Source organism: Macaca nemestrina, chromosome 14, assembly GCF_043159975.1.
Source record: "Macaca nemestrina isolate mMacNem1 chromosome 14, mMacNem.hap1, whole genome shotgun sequence".
Classification (NCBI taxonomy): Eukaryota; Metazoa; Chordata; class Mammalia; order Primates; family Cercopithecidae; genus Macaca; species Macaca nemestrina.
In genome coordinates this window covers 110,863,850-110,881,321 of record NC_092138.1, presented here as the reverse complement: position 1 = coordinate 110,881,321, position 17,472 = coordinate 110,863,850, and the positions used below count along the sequence as shown (strand labels likewise).

At 57.7% G+C, this 17,472-nt stretch overlaps 1 protein-coding gene across 4 annotated transcripts; it reads right to left on the bottom strand.

The window, feature by feature from the left end:
- Positions 1 to 48: 48 nt before the first annotated feature.
- LOC105463990 (protein kinase N3) lies at positions 49 to 16,872 on the bottom strand. Of its 4 annotated transcripts, XM_071078427.1 has the most exons (23): positions 16,683 to 16,854; positions 15,467 to 16,524; positions 14,052 to 14,292; positions 13,717 to 13,862; positions 12,818 to 12,929; positions 12,619 to 12,746; positions 12,237 to 12,420; positions 7,478 to 7,624; positions 7,289 to 7,398; positions 7,035 to 7,178; positions 6,556 to 6,631; positions 6,313 to 6,481; positions 6,016 to 6,118; positions 5,815 to 5,882; positions 5,445 to 5,508; positions 5,221 to 5,312; positions 3,743 to 3,919; positions 2,349 to 2,411; positions 2,120 to 2,196; positions 900 to 1,042; positions 711 to 818; positions 445 to 525; positions 49 to 334 (listed from the first exon to the last, which is right to left on the bottom strand). In XM_071078427.1, the coding sequence occupies exons 2-23, from the start codon at positions 15,479 to 15,481 to the stop codon at positions 122 to 124; spliced, it is 2,661 nt and encodes an 886-aa protein (XP_070934528.1). In that variant the 5' UTR covers positions 15,482 to 16,524; positions 16,683 to 16,854; the 3' UTR covers positions 49 to 121. The 4 variants fall into 4 exon arrangements, with proteins under 4 accessions (XP_070934528.1, XP_024643188.2, XP_011709857.2 ...); XM_024787420.2 differs by lacking the exon at positions 15,467 to 16,524 and having other exon boundaries at positions 489 to 525; positions 16,683 to 16,872; XM_011711555.3 differs by lacking the exon at positions 15,467 to 16,524 and having other exon boundaries at positions 711 to 805; positions 16,683 to 16,855.
- Positions 16,873 to 17,472: the final 600 nt, after the last annotated feature.

Below are 17,472 nucleotides of genomic sequence, written 5' to 3'. Positions count from 1 at the left end.
CGAGTCCCAAGGGCTCATAAGTACCCGGCAAGGCCTGGACCTCCAGGCAGGGCACACAGGTAGGCAAGCAGAGGCTCTAGCAGTCTGTGGGGGAAGGGGACAGAGGTGCCAGGAGATGCCCTCAGGGCTCCAGGAATCGCTCTGACACAAAGTCGAAGTCCCGGAAGGCGGCCTGTTGGCGGGCAGTGAGGAGGCTGTGGGGTGCAGGTGGGGTCAGGGCAGGCGGCAGCCCTGTGAACTCGCCCTCAAAGTAGCGCAGGTCCGCAGGGCCACAGAGGATGGGCACGAAGGGGGGCTGGATGGTGCGGGCGAGCAGGGCTTGCCAGTTGGTGGTCTGGGGGAAAAGGAGAGGCGCCTGAGATGGCAGGAACAGCAGCTCCATGAGTCACTCTGTGTCACCTACCCTGCCAGGCACAGGGGACCACCGCCACCCCAGCCACTCACCCTGAAGAACGGCTGGACCTTGATCTCCTCGGCATCCTGCTCACCCGCCCCGAGGCGCTTCTCCGGGCACTTCTGGAGGAGCTGGGCAATAGGACAGGTGCTCACTTAGGGCATTCAGCCCCAGGCACTGCCATCATCCACAGGCCCCAAGCACGCTGGCCCAGAGCGCTCTACGGATGGGTGGCAGGGGGTCTGCTGTCCCATGGCAGAGGGCACATGGGCCTTACGCGGCCATCCAGCCCAGACCCAGACCCTGCAGTGCTTACCTTCTGAATGAGCTCAAGCCCTTGCACCGACAGAAAGCCGGGGTAGGGAGCGTCCATGTTAACGATACAGTCAAACACCTCTTCCTCCGTGTCCCCTGGGAAAGGGCACTGTGGAGATGGGGGCTCAGCAGGATGCACGGGCCACCCTACTCCAACCCAGAGGCCCAGACAGCACACTCCAGCACTCACCTCACCCACCAGCATCTCATAGAGCAGCACACCCAGCCCCCACCAGTCCACAGCCCGTGTGTACGCCTCCTGGGTCAGCACCTCGGGAGCCAGGAACTCCGGGGTGCCGCAGAAGGTGCTAGTCCGGTCCCCGAAGCCGATCCCTACAAATCAACAGGTACGCCAAAAGCAGATTGGTGTGGCCTATTCATAATAACCTCAACAGCCAAGCCTTATGATGCCAGGGAGCTTAGCCTGTGCCAAGCCCTGCCCTGTACCCAAGGAGGTGGGAACGGTTATGACACCATTTGACTGCATGCGGAGCCAAGCTCACAGGCTAAGGTCACAGAAGGCAGAACCCGGCCGGGCACGGTGGCTCACACCTGTAATCCCAGCACTTTGGGAGGCCAACGCAGGCAGATCATGAGGTCAGGAGTTCGAGATCAGCCTGGCCAACATGGTAAAACCCCGTCTCTACTAAAGATACAAAAAATAAGCTGGGGCGTGGTGGCATGCGCCTATAATTGCAGCTACTTGGGAAGCTGAGACGGGAGAATCTCTTGAACCCTGGAGGCAGAGGTGGCAGTGAGCCAAGATCATGCCATTGCACTCCAGCCTGGGCAACAGGGCAAGACTCTGTCTCAAAAAAAAAAAGAAGAAGCCAGGTGTAGTGGCTCACATCTGTAATCTCAGCACTTTGGGAGGTCGAGGTGGGCGGATCATGAGGTCAGGAGATCGAGACCATCCTGGCTAACACAGTGAAACCCCGTCTCTACTAAAAAAAAATACAAAAATTAGCCGAGCGTGATGGTACACGCCTGTAGTCCCAGCTACTTGGCAGGCTGAGGCAGAATTGCTTGAACCCAGTAGGTAGAGGTTGCAGTGAGCCAAGATTACGCCACTGCGCTCCAGCCTGGGCGGTACAGCAAGACTCCGTCTCAAAAAAAAAAAAAAGATAAAAAATAAAGAAAGAAAAAAACAAAAGGCAGAATTCAGTCTCCTCTCCCAGCCCTGACTATAGACTCTCCCTCAGGCCAGGTGCAGGCTGGGGCTCTATACGAGCCTCTAGGACTGGGAAGAAAGGGCCAGTGTGCCCAGCTGTCCCCTGGAATGAGGTCTAGAGCAGCGGAACCAGGGCATCCGTGGGTGAGATTTCCTGGGAGATGCCATGTGCCCATCATCCTATTGGCCAGGCTGGGTAAACAAGGCTGGAGATATGAATCCCAATGGGCAGCCCCCACCTTCCTTGCAGAGTCCAAAGTCTGCGATCTTCAGGAATCCCTGGGCATCCAGCAGAAGGTTATCCAACTTCAGGTCCCTGAGGGCAAGGGTGCAGATCAAAGGGAATGAGGGGGGCTTAGACCCAGGAAACAGCAACCACACCTGGAGCAGCCCAGGCAGGAGAGAGGCAGCGTCTGTGTCCTCACCCACCCCACCCCCACCCCCAGGCATCCCTGGGACAAAAGTCACCTGTAAATGATCTTCTTCTCATGTAAGAACTGCAGCCCCAGGACAACACAAGCCACGTAGAAGCTGCAGGGGTGGTTATGGGAGAACTCAGGCCCAAGACCAGGGAGGCAGGGCAGGGAGGCACCAGGATGGCCATGGCTGGGGGATCCTGGATGTCCCGGCCAGTCAGAGATGAGTGAGACTGGGACAAGCATCATGCTGAGAGTGGGGGTGCTCTAACAGTCCCAAGGTCACCTCGATTTCCAGCTTCCTGGGCCCTTAAATGGTGCCAGGGACCAAGTGTTGGTCCCTGCAGTTGATACTCATCATGCCTATTTTTTTTTTTTTTTTTTTTGAGAGGGAGTCTCGCTCTGTCACCCAGGCTGGAGTGCAGTGGCACAATCTCAGCTCACCAGTAGCTAGGATTACAGGCACGTGCCACCACACCCAGCTATTGTTTTTTTTTTGTTGTTTGTTTGTTTTTAGTTTTCGTAGAGATGGGGTTTCACCATGTTGTCCAGAATGGTCTCGATCTCTTGACCTCGTGATCCACCTGCCTCGACCTCCCAAAGTGCTGGGATTACAGGTGCGAGCCACCGCACCCGGCCTTTTTTTTTTTTTTAGACGGAGTCTTGCCATCATCAGACTGGAGTAAACTGGTGGGATCTCAGCTCACTGCAACCTCCGCCTCCTGGATTCAAGTGATTCTCCGGCCTCAGCCTCTCGAGTAGTTGGGATTACAGGTGCGTGCCACCATGCCCAGCTATTTTTTGTATTTTTAGTGGAGACAAGATTTTACCAAGTTGGTCAGGCTGGTCGTGAACTCCTGACCTCAGGTGATCCGCCCGCCTCGGCCTCCCAAAGTGCTGGGATTACAGGCGACTGGCCAATCGTGCCTATTTTTCAAATTAATATCTTAGACTCGCCAGGTGTGGTGGCTCACGCCTGTAATTTCAGCACTTTGGGAGGCTGAGATGGGCAGATCACCTGAGGTCAGGAGTTACAGACCAGCCTGACCAACATGGAGAAACCCCATCTCTACTAAAAATACAAAATTAGACAGGTGTGGTGGCCAATGCCTGTAATCCCAGCTACTTGAGAGGCTGAGGCAGGAGAATCGCTTGAACCAGGGAGGCAGAGGTTGCAGTGAGCCGAGATCGTGCCGTTGCACTCCAGCCTGGGCAACAAGAGTGAAACTCCATCTCCAAAAAAAAAAAAAAAAAAAAAAAAACTAATGCACAGCTTCATAAGCTGATGCCCAGGGTCATAAATGCTGTCAGTTGGTGCCAGGGTATAAACCAAAGACTCTGGCTCCCCTGCTGCTGGGCACTTGGGGGAAAGCAGGATGTAGACAGTGGGTGTAGGGAACCAGGTAAAGTTTGCTGGAAGAGGCAGGCAGGAGGGATGGAACCCACCAGGCCTGGGGCTCTGGGAAGACATCCTCGTGGATCTGCATCATGAGGTCGCCACCAGGCACAAACTCAGTCACAAAGCAGGCATGGCTGGAGGTCTGGAAGCAGGCAAGGAGGGAGAGCAGGAAGGGATGCCCTGTGCGGCCCACAGCCTCCAGGATCCGCTTCTCGCAGTACAGGCTGCAGGAGAGAGCAAGAGTATTAGAGGGAAGGAAAACTTCCCCTGGGCTGTGCCCTGTGCCTTGCACAACACCCCTGGCTCACTGGGCCCTCAGCCAAAGTGCCAGGCGTGTAGACTGGTAGACTGATGGTTTCTTTTCGTTTTTTTGTTTGTTTTTGAGACAGAGTCTTGCTGTCACCTGGTCTGGACTGCAGTGGTGTGATCTCAGCTCACTGCAACCTCTGCCTCCTGGGTTCAAGTGATTTTCGTGCCTCAGCCTCCCGAGTAACTGGGATTATAGGAGTGTGCCACCACATCCAGCTGATTTTTGTATTTTTAGTAGACACAGGGTTTCGCCGTGTTGCCCAGGCTGGTCTCGAACTCTTGGCCTCAAGTTATCCACCTGCTTCGGCCTTCCAGAATGCTGGGATTACAAGCGTGAGCCAGTGCACCCAGTCTTTTTTTTATTTTTTCTGAGACAGGGTCTCACTTTGTTGCCCAGGCTGGAGTGATGTGGTACGATCTCGGCTCACTGCAACCTCCGCCACTGGGGTTCAAGTGATCCTCCCACCACAGCCTCACAAGTAGCTGCATGTGCACCATCATGCCCAGCTAATTTTTGTATTTTTTGTAGAGAGGGGGTTTCGCCATGTTGCCCAGGCTGTCCTAGAACTCCTGGGCTCAAGCAATCCTCCCACCTTGGCCTCCTGAAGTGCCGGGATTATAGGCATGAGCCACTGTGCCCAGCTCCCCCATTTTTTTTTTTTTTGAGATGGAGTCTCGCACTGTCTCCCAGCCTGCAGTGCAGTGGCGCGATCTTGGCTCACGGCAAGCTCTGCCTCCCAGGTTAACGCCATTCTCCTGCCTCAGCTTCCTGAGTAGCCGGGACTACAGGTGCCCGCCACCATGCCCAGCTAATTTCTTGTATTTTTAGTAGAGACAGGGTTTCACCATGTTAGCCAGGATGGTCTCGATCTCCTGACCTTGTGATCTGCCTGCCTCGGCCTTCCAAAGTGCTGGGATTACAGGCATGAACTCCCGTGCCTGACCATAGAGTGATGGTTTCTATATGTCAGGGGCTCACAAGGGGCTCTGAATGTGCGCAGTCACCAATGCCCCCATTTTACAGTAGAGCAAACTGACAGAGAGAAGAAGGGACCTGCCCAAAGAAACACAGTTAACAACTGCAGGTGTCAAAAGAGAATGCGGGTTGACTGGCCCCACGGGGTCACCTCTCCAAAGCCCCAGGAAACTTCAGCTGCCCTCTGGATGCCACAGCCCAGGCCAGTCATCCTGGGTGCCCTGCGGTGCCCTCACACACCTGTCTATCTCGTCCCGGCTGAGCACCTCCTGCTTCTTCAGTGCTTTGATGGCGTAGTATTTCCCCGTCCCCTTGAACTGGACCAGGAGGACCTGGGGCCAGAGACAGGTTGGGTCCAGGTGGGCCGCACCAGGGAGCCTTTACCACCCACACAGATCAGGTCCTCCCGGCTCATGTGATGAGGCCCCCAATCCTGTCCCATAGCACCCTCTTCAGCCCACTACCTTCCCAAAGTGTCCCCGGCCCAGCACGGCTAAGCAGCGGAAGTCCTGAAGCCGAGGGGCTTTCCTGCAAAGAAAGAGAGGGTATAGGAAGTCCCCTACGGCAAGGGCTGGGTCCCTACCCAGAGCCACTCCAAGCCTCCCATGCCCAGTCCTGGGCTGTCTCAACCTATGGGCTCGAGAAACCCCTGCAGGAAGGGCTCCTAGAAGCTGGCATAGAGCTGGAGCTCAATCATGTGGGTTTAGCAAATCAGACCCCGAGAGCCAGCCAGCGCGTGTGCCAGGGAGCCACGGAGTAATGTATGATGGATACACAAATGTTCAAGTAAGCAGACGAACGTCTCAAACATGAAGGTGCGCAGGATGTGGGTACCTGGTGGGGGAGGCTGGTGGAGATGGCCCACGTCGAGTCCTAGGCTCCATGTGGGGGCGTTTGGTGCGCTGTGAGGACAGAAGAGCTCAGGGCAGGGCTGGGCTTCCTTCTTTCTTTCCCTTTAGGCCTGCCACCCCACAGCTGGGTGAGCCCGCCAAGCCCAGCCGGTCCCAGGAGCCAGTAGTCCCTCCAGCCCCTCACCGGAGTCTCCTCGAATGTTGGCTCCTGCGGGAGGTAGAGGCGCGGGGGCTTGGGTGGGGGTGTCATCTCTTCGCCCAAGGGTGTCTTCTTGGGCAAGAAATTACTGTAGGGAGAAAGTAGACACAGTGCCCAGCACAGTCAGATGCAACAGCTGGCAGGATGGACACACCCACCTGAAGTGAGATGGACAGAGGTTGGGGGCTGAGCAATATGGACAGACAGACAGACACCGCCTGCATTTGGAGCCCCACAGCTGCCACAGAGGAGGGTGCAGTCTAGGGCGACGGGGCTCCTCACCTGGGAGTGGCAGGGTCAGAGGCCTCTCGTGATGTTGTTGGGGTCCGAGGGCACCCTTTGGGGGGGCTGATCGTGCTCGGGGAGCTGCAGGGGGGCAGCAGGTTCATGACGAGGCGCCCCCAGGCCGCCATGCTGAGGTTCATCTGCGAAGCCCTCAGGAAGTCCTGGCCTGGGAGAAAAGGGGACCTTAGTCCCGGGGCCCCAGCCGTGCTCCCTCGCACATAGCCCCCATTCCCTCCACACCTCTGCGTTTAGAGAAGATGCGTTCCTGCCTCTGCAGCCGGGGCCGCCTCTCAATGACAGGATCGCAGAAGGTCACCTGCAGGGGTAGGGGCAGGGTTGTGGACCAGTCGCCTCCCATCTCAGCTGCCGTGGCACCTCCTCTGCCCCTGGGATCACAGCCCAAGCCCCCAGGGTCAACAGATGCAAGAGCCAGAAGGACCCAGGGAAACAGATTCAATGTCCTCACTGAGACTAGTGGAGAAACAGAGGCCCAGGGAGGACAGCACTTTTCCAGGCTCACACCTGAGGCAGGGCAGTCAGGACAAGGACCCAGGCCTCCAGATGCAGCCCTGAGAGAGCGGCTAGGAGTCCTTATTGTTGGAGACCTCCTCTCTGGTCCTCAATCTCTGCACCTACATGCAGTGCATCGGTCTTGAAGGCCTTCCTGGCCCTGACGCCCCCAGGGGCCCACCAAGTCAGAGGGCGGAGGTGGTGAGCACCTGGGCAAAAAGCAGCCCCTGTGGTACCAGGCTGAGGGACAGCTGGTGACAGGCATTGTCCAGGAAGTCCTCAAGTCTCAGGAAGGCCACGCCACATAGCTGCCGCCAGTCCCGCCAATGCACCCCAATCTCCAGCTCACGGGCCTATATTGGGGAGGCCAGGCTGAAGGGTGGGGTGCAGAACGAGCCCCGACCTGGGCAGCCTTCCACCCCGCAGCCCAAGGTCACCCCTGACCACACAAAAGCAGCCTTACTCGCTCCAGTGGAATGACAAAGGTCTGGTCCCAGGACTGTTTGGCCACCTGCCCCCAGCCCGTCTGCCCCACAACGCGGTTGTCCACCTTCAGCACAGCCAGCACCTCGCCTGCAGGGCCAGAGCTGGGGCTCAGCACAGGCCTGAAGCAGGGCTCTCCTGCCCTCCCCGAAGCTCCTTCCCTACTCACTGGCAAGCTCGCCTCGGCCACGCTGCTGCTTGGCCCTGGTCCGAAGCCAGCCGTCGGAGGGGCTGCCAGCCAGTGCAGCCGCCGGGGAGCGTCCAGGCACGGCTGCCAGCAACTGTTCACAGCCCAGGAGACGGACCTGCAGTGTCCCTGCGGTAAGGGTGGGCGGGGGGTGTTGTCAGATGCCATCTTCCCCCTGCTACCACCAAGGTGTCCTGGGACCCCAGGAAGGCCACCCTCTCCAGGAGGTGGCTGAACCCAGACCCTACCCACCTGAGGCCAGGGCAGCCACCTGAGAAACCTCACTCAGTGTGGCAGCCTAGAGTGCCTGGACAGGAACCTGCTGACTGCCCTGCAGCTTCCAAGCACCATGAGTCCCCGAAGGGTGCCCTTGGACCCCGATGACACCCTGGGTGGCCTCCAACCTGGCCACTCCCAGGGGAGGAGCCACCTTGTCCCAGACTGCACTCTTCTCTGTGGCAGCCACCTCTTTCCAGGGCAGAGCAACTGGCTCTCCCGTCCATATGCTGGAGGGGCAGGGACACAGGCTCAGACCTCAGACCTCAGTCAGGCTGCACAGACACAGCACATGACGAGATGCTGCCCAGAGCTGGGGCCTGGAGAGCACTGTGGCAAGGATAAGAGCTTGGGACAGGGAGCAGGAAGCCTGGCTTCCTGTCCGGACCCACCTGCTACCTGGGCCTCAGTTTCCCCATCTGAACAGTGGAGGTGAGTCCCAGCTCTGCCCCACACCTCCCTCAATGGATATGAAACGTGTTTTGTCAATGAAGTAAGTTCATGTGTCACGTCACTAGAGGTTTGTCTCTCAAAGGGTAGAGAAAGCAGTGGGGATCTAGCAGCTTTTGAGGACACGAAGTAGGCCCAAGAGTATCATTTAGGGAGAGTCTGGGCCTGGGGGTTACAGACAGAGAGAACTTGTAAACAAAGGCAGGGGTCCAGGGTAGAAAGATCAGCTTAGAAAGAACAGCTTGGCCGGGCGCAGTGGCTCACACCTGTAATCCCAACACTTTGGGAGGCCGAGGCAGGCAGATCACCTGGGATCAGGAGTTCAAGACCAGCGTGACCAACATGGCAAAACCCCGTCCTAACCAAAAATACAAAAATCAGCCGGGCCTGGTGTTGGGCACCTGTAATCCCAACTACCTAGGAGGCTGAGGAAGGAAAATCGCTTGAACCCAGGAGGCGGAGGTTGCAGTGAGCCGATATTGTGCCATTACACTCCAGCCTGGGCGACAGAGCAAGACTCTGTCTCAAAAAAAACAAAAACAAAAACAAAAACTTGAGGCCGGGTGCGGTGGCTCACACTTATAATCCCAGCACTTTGAGAGGGTGAGGCAGGCGGATCACCTGAGGTCGGGAGTTCGAGACCAGCCTGGCCAACACGGTGAAACCCAGTCTCTACTAAAAATACAATTAGCCGGGCATGGTGGTGGGCCCCTGTTATCCCAACTACTTGGGAGGCTGAGGCAGGAGAATTGCTTGAACCTGGGAGACAAGAGGTTGCAGTGAGTCAAGATGCCACTGCACTCCAGCCTGGGCGACAAAGCAAGACTCTATCTCTTTTTTTTTTTTTTTTTTTTTTTTTTTTTTTTTTTTATGAGAGGGAGTCTGGCTCTGTCGCCCAGGCTGGAGTGCAGTGGCCGGATCTCAGCTCACTGCAAGCTCCGCCTCCCAGGTTTACGCCATTCTCCTGTCTCAGCCTCCCGAGTAGCTGGGACTACAGGCGCCCGCCACCTCGCCCAGCTAGTTTTTTTTGTATTTTTTAGTAGAGATGGGGTTTCACCGTGTTAGCCAGGATGGTCTTGATCTCCTGACCTCGTGATCCGCCCGTCTCGGCCTCCCAAAGTGCTGGGATTACAGGCTTGAGCCACCGCGCCCGGCCAAGACTCTATCTCAAAAAAAAAAAAAAAAAAAAAAGGCCCAGCATGGTGGCTCACACCTGTAATCCCAGCACTTTGAGAGGCCGAGGTGGGCAGATCACGAAGTCAGGAGATCAAGACTGCCAGGCGTGGTGGCTCACGCCTGTAATCCCAGCACTTTGGGAGGTCGAGGCGGGTGAATCACGAGGTCAGAAGATCGAGACCATCCTGACTAACACGGTGAAACCCCGTCTCTACTAAAAACATAAAAAATTAGCCGGGCATGGTGGTGGGCGCCTGTAGTCCCAGCTACTCGGGAGGCTGAGGCAGGAGAATGGCGTGAACCCGGGAGGCGGAGCTTGCAGTGAGCCGAGATTGCACCACTGCACTACTTATGGCCTGGGCGACAGAGTGAGACTCCCTCTCAAAAAAAAAAAGGAGATCAAGACCACAGTGGTGAAACCCCGTCTCTACTAAAAATACAAAAAATTAGCTGGGTACGGTGGCGGGCGCTTGTAGTGCCAGCTACTCGGGAGGCTGATACAGGAGAATCGCTTGAACCTAGGAGGTGAAGGTTGCAGTGAGTCAACATCACGCCACTGCACTCCAGCCTGGGCGACAAAGCAAGACTCTGTCTTAAAAAAAAAAAAAAAAAAAAAAGGCCGGGCGCGGTGGCTCACACCTGTAATCCCCGCACTTTGGGAGGTCGAGGTGGGTGGATCATGAGGTCAGGAGATCGAGACCACGGTGAAACCCCGTTTCTACTAAAAATACAAAAAATTAGTCGGGCGCAGTGGCGGATGCCTGTAGTCCCAGCTACTCGGGAGACTGAGGCAGGAGAATGGTGTGAACCCGGGAGGCAGAGCTTGCAGTGAGCCGAACTCATGCCACTGCACTACAGCCTGGGTGACAAAGTAAGACTGTCTCAAAAAAAAAAAAAAAGAAAAAAAAGAGGCTGGGCGAGGTGGCTCATGCCTATAATCCCAGCACATTGGGAGGCTGAGGCGGGTGGAGGATCACCTGAGGTCAGAAGTTCGAGACCAGACTGACCAACATGGAGAAATCCCATCTCTACTAAAAATATAAAAATTAGCCAGGCGTGGTGGCACATGCCTGTAATCCCAGCTATTTGAGAGGCTGAGGCAGGAGAATTGCTTGAACCCAGGAGGCAGAGGTTGTGGTGAGCCGAGGTCGTGCCACTGCACTCCAGCCTGGGCAATAAGAGCAAAACTCTGTCTCCAAAAAAAAAAAAAAAAAAAAAAAAAAAAAAGGACAACTCAAGTAACTGGGGTGTTTAGCCAGGAGACAGGATATGGGGTGGCCTTGAGTAGCTGAATTCTAGGCCTTTTAACGAGCTGTTTCTTCTGCATTTCTGAACTTGTCTACTTGGCCATAAGTACTCCTGTGTAAGTCCTTCAAGGCCAAGACACCACCTCCTCTAGAAAACACTCCTTGGGCCGGGCGTGGTGGCTCACACCTGTAATCCCAGCAGTTTGGGAGGCCAAGGCCGGTGGATCACAGGAGGTCAGGAGTTCGAGACCAGCCTGGCCAACATGGCGAAACTCTGTCTCTACTAATAAAACAAAAATTAGCCAGACATGGTGGCGTGGGCCTGGAATCCCAGCTACTTGGGAAGCTGAGGCAGGAGAATTGCTTGAACCCAGGAGGCGGAGGTTGCAGTGAGCTGATATCACACCACTGCACTCCAGTCTGGGCGACAGTGCGAGACTCCATCTCAAAAAAAAAAAAAAGAAAAGAAAACATTTCTCGATTCCCCAAGGCCAGGTGAGAGGGCTCCATCCAGAGCCTGCGTTTCCTCTTCTCAGCTCTGCTCACAACGGAATGGGGTCAGTCGGCCCTGTAGCAGTGCTCTGTGCAGGTAGGCACTGGCCTTTCCAGCTCGCACTGTATCTCGGTGGGATACAGCTTCAAAGCCCATGCTCTCAGATTATTTGCTGATTACAATTTGGCTGCTGCTACAAGGACACAGATCTCAGTACAAGATAATTAACTTTTTTGGCCGGACATGGTGGCTCACGCCTGTCCCAGCACTTTGGGAGGCGGAGGCGGGCAGATCACAAGGTCAGGCAATGGAGACCATCCTGGCTAACATGGTGAAACCCCGTCTCTACTAAAAATACAAAAACAAAAAATTAGCCGGGTGTGGTGGCGGGCACCTATAGTCCCAGCTACACAGGAGGCTGAGGCGGGAGAATGGTGTGAACCTGGGAGGCGGAGCTTCACAACAGGGCATGCCCTGTCGCCCAGGGTGGAGTGCAATGGCGCAATCTCAGCTCACTGCAACCTCCGCCTCTGGGGTTCAAGCAATTCTCTGCCTCAGCCTCCCGAGTAGCCAGGATTACAGAAGCACACCACCACACCTGGCTAATTTTTGTATTTTTAGTAGAGACAGTGTTTCACCATCTTGGCCAGGCTGGTCTTGAACTCCTGACTTCATGATCCACTCACCTTGGCCTCCCAAAGTGCTGGAATTACTGGTGTAAGCCACCGTGCCCAGCCTAGAAAACTTTCTAATAGTCCAAGCTGCCCAGTGCTGGGTATCAAGCTTTCCAGAGCTTCCTAACACCAGTGCTTTAAGTACTATTCTGCTTATTTATGTAAATACAAGCTACACTGAGTGCTGATTCTGCTAGGCACATCACGTGCAACACAGTAACCCTGTGAGGTAGGTGCTATATCATCCCCATTTTACAGATGGATAAACTGAGGTTTGAAGAGGAATGTCAGTTTCCCAAGGTCACGCTGCTAGTGGGTGGTGGGGCAGGACTGAAACTCTTGAACTCTTCCCCAAAGTGATTTGTGCTTCCGGGTCTCTCCCAAAAAAGAAAGAGAGCTCTGAAGTGGGAGGAACTTCTGGCTACCTGTCAGGGCGGTGGGCTTCACAGGTGTCCCTGAAGGCTGGGGGTATCCAGGCACTGCAGTTCGCAGCTCTCGGGCCACTCTGCTGCGCAAAGCGTGGGCAGGAGGGAGCTGCTCCAGCAGCTGCTCCAAGGCCAGCCGCAGGAGGTCCAGTTTCTGGGAGGACTCCTGTAGCTGGGCCTGGGCCTGCAGAGGGGACAAGGTAGAGCCAGGTTTGTGGATTATATGGCAGGGGGCAGCAGCCCAGGTCACCCGGAGTCACCTTCCGCATGAAGTCTCGACAGAGAAGTCCTGCTTCTACACAGCCACCCTCCCTTCACGCCCCTGCGGAGGGTGGTATGGGAAGAAGCCAGCCTTAGGAGAGGGCCATGGCTGGGACCTGACCTCGGCCAGCGCCTTGCGGTCCTGTGTTCTCCGGCTACTGAGCAGTTTCACCACGTTCTTGGCGCCCTCGGCCACGGATGCCTCAACGTGCAGTCGATGCTGTAGCTCCTCCGCCAGCAGCTCAGGCCCTGTGGGAAGGAGGGCAGCTCTAAGCCTCTGCTCTGCCCTGCTCCACCCTCCCTGTATCTCAAGGCCTCACCTGGCTCTGGGGACCCACTGGCCTCCAGGCTGCTGATCTTCATCCGCAGCAGGGCCACCTTCAGCTGGCTGTCCCGCAGCATCTGCTGGGCAGCTGCCAGGAGCTTCCTCTCCTATGGAGCCGTGGCACAAGCCCATCAGAGCAGGCCTGGGCCATAGCTTCCCCCATCAGACCAGGGTTAAAGTGAAAGCCTGGTCTCCCCCATCAGAACAGGGTTAAAGTCAAACCTCACTCAGTAGGCCAAACACTAGAATCAAACCTCCTTTGTTGGACTAGTTAGTGGGTCAGGGGAGCCTTTTTCATCAAACCAACAAGGGCTGGGGTCGAGCTTCCCCTTTTGTATCAGGGCTGGTGTCATGCCTCTCCCATCAGATCAGGGCTGGTGCTAACTCTTCCCCATCAGATCAGGGCTGGTGCTAACTCTTCCCCATTAGATCAGGGCAGGGGCTAAGCTAAGCCTCCCCCATCAGATCAGGGCAGGGGCTAAGCCTCGCCCATTAGATCAGGGCTGGTGCTAAGCTAAACCTCGCCCACTAGATCAGGACAGGGGCTAAGCTAAGCCTCCCCGATTAGATTAAGGCTAAGGTCCTGCCTCCCTCATCATATCAGGACCACAGCCAAGCCTTCTTGTCATACAAATACTGAGGCCCAGTTCCTGACATCATGCTGGGAGCTGGGACTGGGGCTGAGCTAGGATCCCATTAGACCAGGACAAGGCCTTCTGTGTCACACTAGGGGCTACAGCCATGCCTTCCTCACCCAGCTGGGGTTTGGGGCCATATTTTCCCCATCAGACTGCAGGCTAGGATGGTGTCTCCTTATGGGCTCAATGGCTGAGCTGCATTTCCCTGTCGGACCAGGGGCCAGGGTGCCCCTGCCATCAAACTGTGGGGCCTTACCTTGGGGGTGCCACTGGCACACGTGTGGGTCATGTTCTCAGCCCCCTGCTTCACCTTCAGCTCCACATGCAGCTGCCTCCGGAGAGCCTCTAGGTGCCGAGCCCTGAGCTGCTCTGCCCACGGCCGGGGTCCTGAGGCCACAGGCTCTGTGCACGGGGGTATCAAGCACATAAGTCCGTCACTCAGAGCCGATACCCCCACTGTGGCCTCTCCTCCTTCCCCGACTGATCTATGGGCAGGAAATGAGGTGGTCTCGCCACAGTGGCCAGGGCCAAGGCCAGGGGCCAGATCGGCCTGGAGCCTTCTGTCCAGAGGGGTCTCGGCTCCTCACTCACCAGCCGGGTCAGGCCCAGGGCCGGGCAGCAGGATTCGGGCATGCAGCTCCCTCAGCTCTCCATGCAGCTGCTCCAGGCGGCGGTTGGAGGACTGCAGCAGCTGCTGCACATGGCCCAAGTGGCGGCGGTCTGTGGCCACCCGCCGCAGGTTCTCCACCCCCTCCTTGATCTTCAGCTCCTTCTGGATGGCCCGCCGGATCACCTCTTTCTCATCCTCCGGGGGCCACTGGGTCGGCCCAGGCTGCAGGGCCGGTGGAAAGCAGAGGGTGGAAAGCAATCACGGGGTGCAACGGCCACCGGCAGCCTCTGCTCACTGCAGATGGAGGCGGAGGAAGGGACGGCACCCAGGACTGACAAGCACAGGGTTTGGGAAGCCTCTCTCCCTTTAGAGCTCAGGCCTGAGCCAGATGGAAACTCCGAGGCCACTCATCTAGGCCAGGCTCCTGTTCTCTGCCCGTTAGAGAAGGGTGGGGCAGGGGGGATAGTTCACACGGTACACGGGTGCCAGGTTCTATTCTAAGAGCTTTGTATAGATTACCACATCACTCCTCCCAGCAACCCCACCCAGTAGCAGCGGTCATTACCCCCATTTTCTTTTCTTTTTCTTTTTTTGTTTTTTGAGATAGAGTTTTGTTCTTGTTGCCCAGCATGGAGTGTGGTGGCACCATCTCGGTTCACCACAGCCTCTGCCTCCTGGGTTCAAGCAATTCTCCTGCCTCAGCCTCGTGAGTAGCTGGGATTATATGCACACGCCACCACCCCTGGCTAATTTTGTGTTTTTAGTAGAGACGGGGTTTCTCCATGTTGGTCAGGCTGGTCTCGAACTCCCAACCTCAGGTGATCTGCCCGCCTCAGCCTCCCAAAGTGCTGGGATTACAGGTGTGAGCCACCACGCATGGCCTATTTATTACCTCTGTTTTCTAGTGAGGAAACTGAGGCCCAGAGAGGTGAAGTAACTTGCCCACAGTCAAGACACAGAGAAGGAGAGACCACCATCTCTCAGGCCCCAGCTGCCCCTGGCAGCCCTGGGTAATCAGGCTGCTCTATGTCTGGGATCCAAAGTAGAGTCCAGGAGCCAGAAAAGCTCAACGCCGAGTAGGAGTTCACACAAAGCCATATGAGAAGGCAGCCAGGAGTCTGGGAGCCAGGGCTTGTTCCCCTAATGTCCCAATGCCACAGGTAGCAAAGCGGAGGCACGGAGAGGGACTGGGGAGATCTCCGGGTGCCCACCCACTGCTCAGCTCCTGGGAGGAAGTAGAAAGCTCTCTCACGGCTTCACCCAGGTTGGAGCCAGGAACAGGAACACCTCCTTTCCAGCCGCCAACATTTCAAACCAACCGGTGCCAAAGGTGACCTCAGGCCAGGGTAACCCACGATGCCCCGCAACACGGGTTCTTGCAGGGACCCCATCTTACCTCTCTGTGTTCCATCTTCTCCTGAGCCCAGTGGAAGGGGCCGCAACCCCAGACTCAGGGACCACCCCCCCTCCTCCCGCCCCAGACCTCAGCGGGGGCCTGCTGGCCCAGCTGTCAGAGGGCAAGGGCGAGGCTCAGGAAATCCTCTGACCGCCCTAGGCCACAGGGCCAGAGCCAAAGACCGGAGCAAACAAAGGTCCCATGGAGCTGGGGGCCCGGCCACCGGGGTCCTGAGTCACCCAGCTGCCGCTGCCGCTGCAGGGTGGAGCCCCGCAGGAAATCGGAAAATGTGTACAAGCTACGTCTGGAACAGGCGGAGGGACCTCCAGAGGAAGGGGGTGGGAAGGGGCAGACCAAGCCCCAGCCCTGAAGGCGGCTTAAGCAACTGGCTTGGGCACTCAAGGAGTCTACACGCACCCCCAAACACCCCTATGGTCCTGTCTGCCCCGGGTTGGAACTCCAACATGGACACACACACCACCTCCTTTCTGCTCTTTGCGGGGACCCACTCCTGTCCGCAAATGCCCCCCTCCCCACCACTGGCTCCGGGGCAGGACACCACCTCTCCCTCCCCAGTAGCAGACAGACACGACCTCGGTCCTCCGGGCCCACGCGCACCAGCACCTACTGCCAGCTCTGGCAGGAAACCCGGCCCCCTCCAAGTTCTAGAACCCACTATACGTACCCAAAGGTTCCCGCCCCGGGGCGGGGGAGGCCGCTCCCCTCTCATCCACGCTCCCCTCGAGCCTCGTGCGCTGCGAGAGGGACTCCCGCCACTGCCAAGCGCGCACAGACTGCGCCCCGCGCAGCGCGCACATTCTAATCCCCCCAGGCCCGTGTGGTCCCCCCTTCTCTCCCGGCTAATTCCAGTCGGCCTTGGAGCCCCACCGGGGAGAACCGACTTAAGGACACTCTGAGGACCACCCTCGTGGCACACACTGCGGACTCAGCCGTCCTCGCTCACTGGCTGGTTGAGGTACAGGCTCCGGCTCAGCCGCGGGCTAATTTGGAGACGCTGCAGGGTCCAGGAACAACCCAACCCGGAGCTCAGGTCTGCTCTGCAAGGGCGTCGCGGGGCCGGGGCCAGGGAAAGGGCAGGGAAGGGGCGCGGGTGAGGGGCGGGTTGGGGGACGCGGCCTCGGTTCGGGGCTCCGGGGCGATGACCGAGGCTTCCCCGCACCCCAGCAGCCCCGCGGGCCCCTCCCGCGCCGTTCACCTGCCGCGGCGCCCCCTCCTCCATGGCGCCGCTCCGGCCGCTTGGGGCCCTCCTCTCCGCCACTCCGGTCCCGGAAGCCGCAGCCCCTCCGCCAAGACTTTCAAACTTGAAACTTCCCGGGAAGCGGCGCCGGAGACGCGGGATCGGGCGCCCCCTCCCGAGACCCGCTGGCCCCCGGGGCCAGCACCGCCTCCTGTCCACGCCGGTCCAGCGCCGCCTCCCGTCCGCGCCGGTCCAGCGCCCCGGACCCCACGCCCGAGGTCCCGCGCTCCAGCGCCTCCCTCGGATCCAAAATGCCGCGGGATTCCGGGTCCAGCACCCGGGCTTCGGCGTCCGCAGTTCCCGCTGGGCGTGACCGCGCCGCACCCCCGGGTTGGACGCGCGGGAGGTTCATCGCCGGCGCCCAGTCCTCTGGCCTTCCCCGCCGCACGCCGGCAGGAGCCGGCCAGTTGGGGATTGGGATGGGGGATGGACAGCGCCCCCTGAAGGTCGCCGGGTCGCCCAGCCGGATTCAGCCCTTAGAGCTGGCCGGCCGCCGCCTCTAATTTTGAGCCCCTCCACAACCTAGCTCCCGCCTCTAACGCGCAGGGCCTCCTCGACCAAGCCCCTCAAGTCTCTTTGTCTCGCATGTTGTTAGTGTAATGTGGGCTAATCCAAAATTGCCCTTCTCCTCGGAGTGGGTGGCCCAGAGGAGATATTAGTCACTACAAGAACGTATACTAGGCCAGGCGCAGTGGCTCACGCCTGTAATCCCAGCAGTTTGGGAGGCCGAGGCGGACGAATCACGAGG

Excerpts from the sequence above, each read along its gene's own strand:
- LOC105463990 (XM_011711553.3), bottom strand. The coding sequence starts at position 16,706 with ATGGAGGAGGGGGCGCCGCGGCAG. Across the intron at positions 6,482-6,555 it reads CATCTTCTCTAAACGCAGAG|GCCAGGACTTCCTGAGGGCT; the intron begins GTGTGGAGGGAA and ends CTTTTCTCCCAG. Across the intron at positions 5,313-5,444 it reads GCCGGGGACACTTTGGGAAG|GTCCTCCTGGTCCAGTTCAA; the intron begins GTAGTGGGCTGA and ends CTCTGGCCCCAG.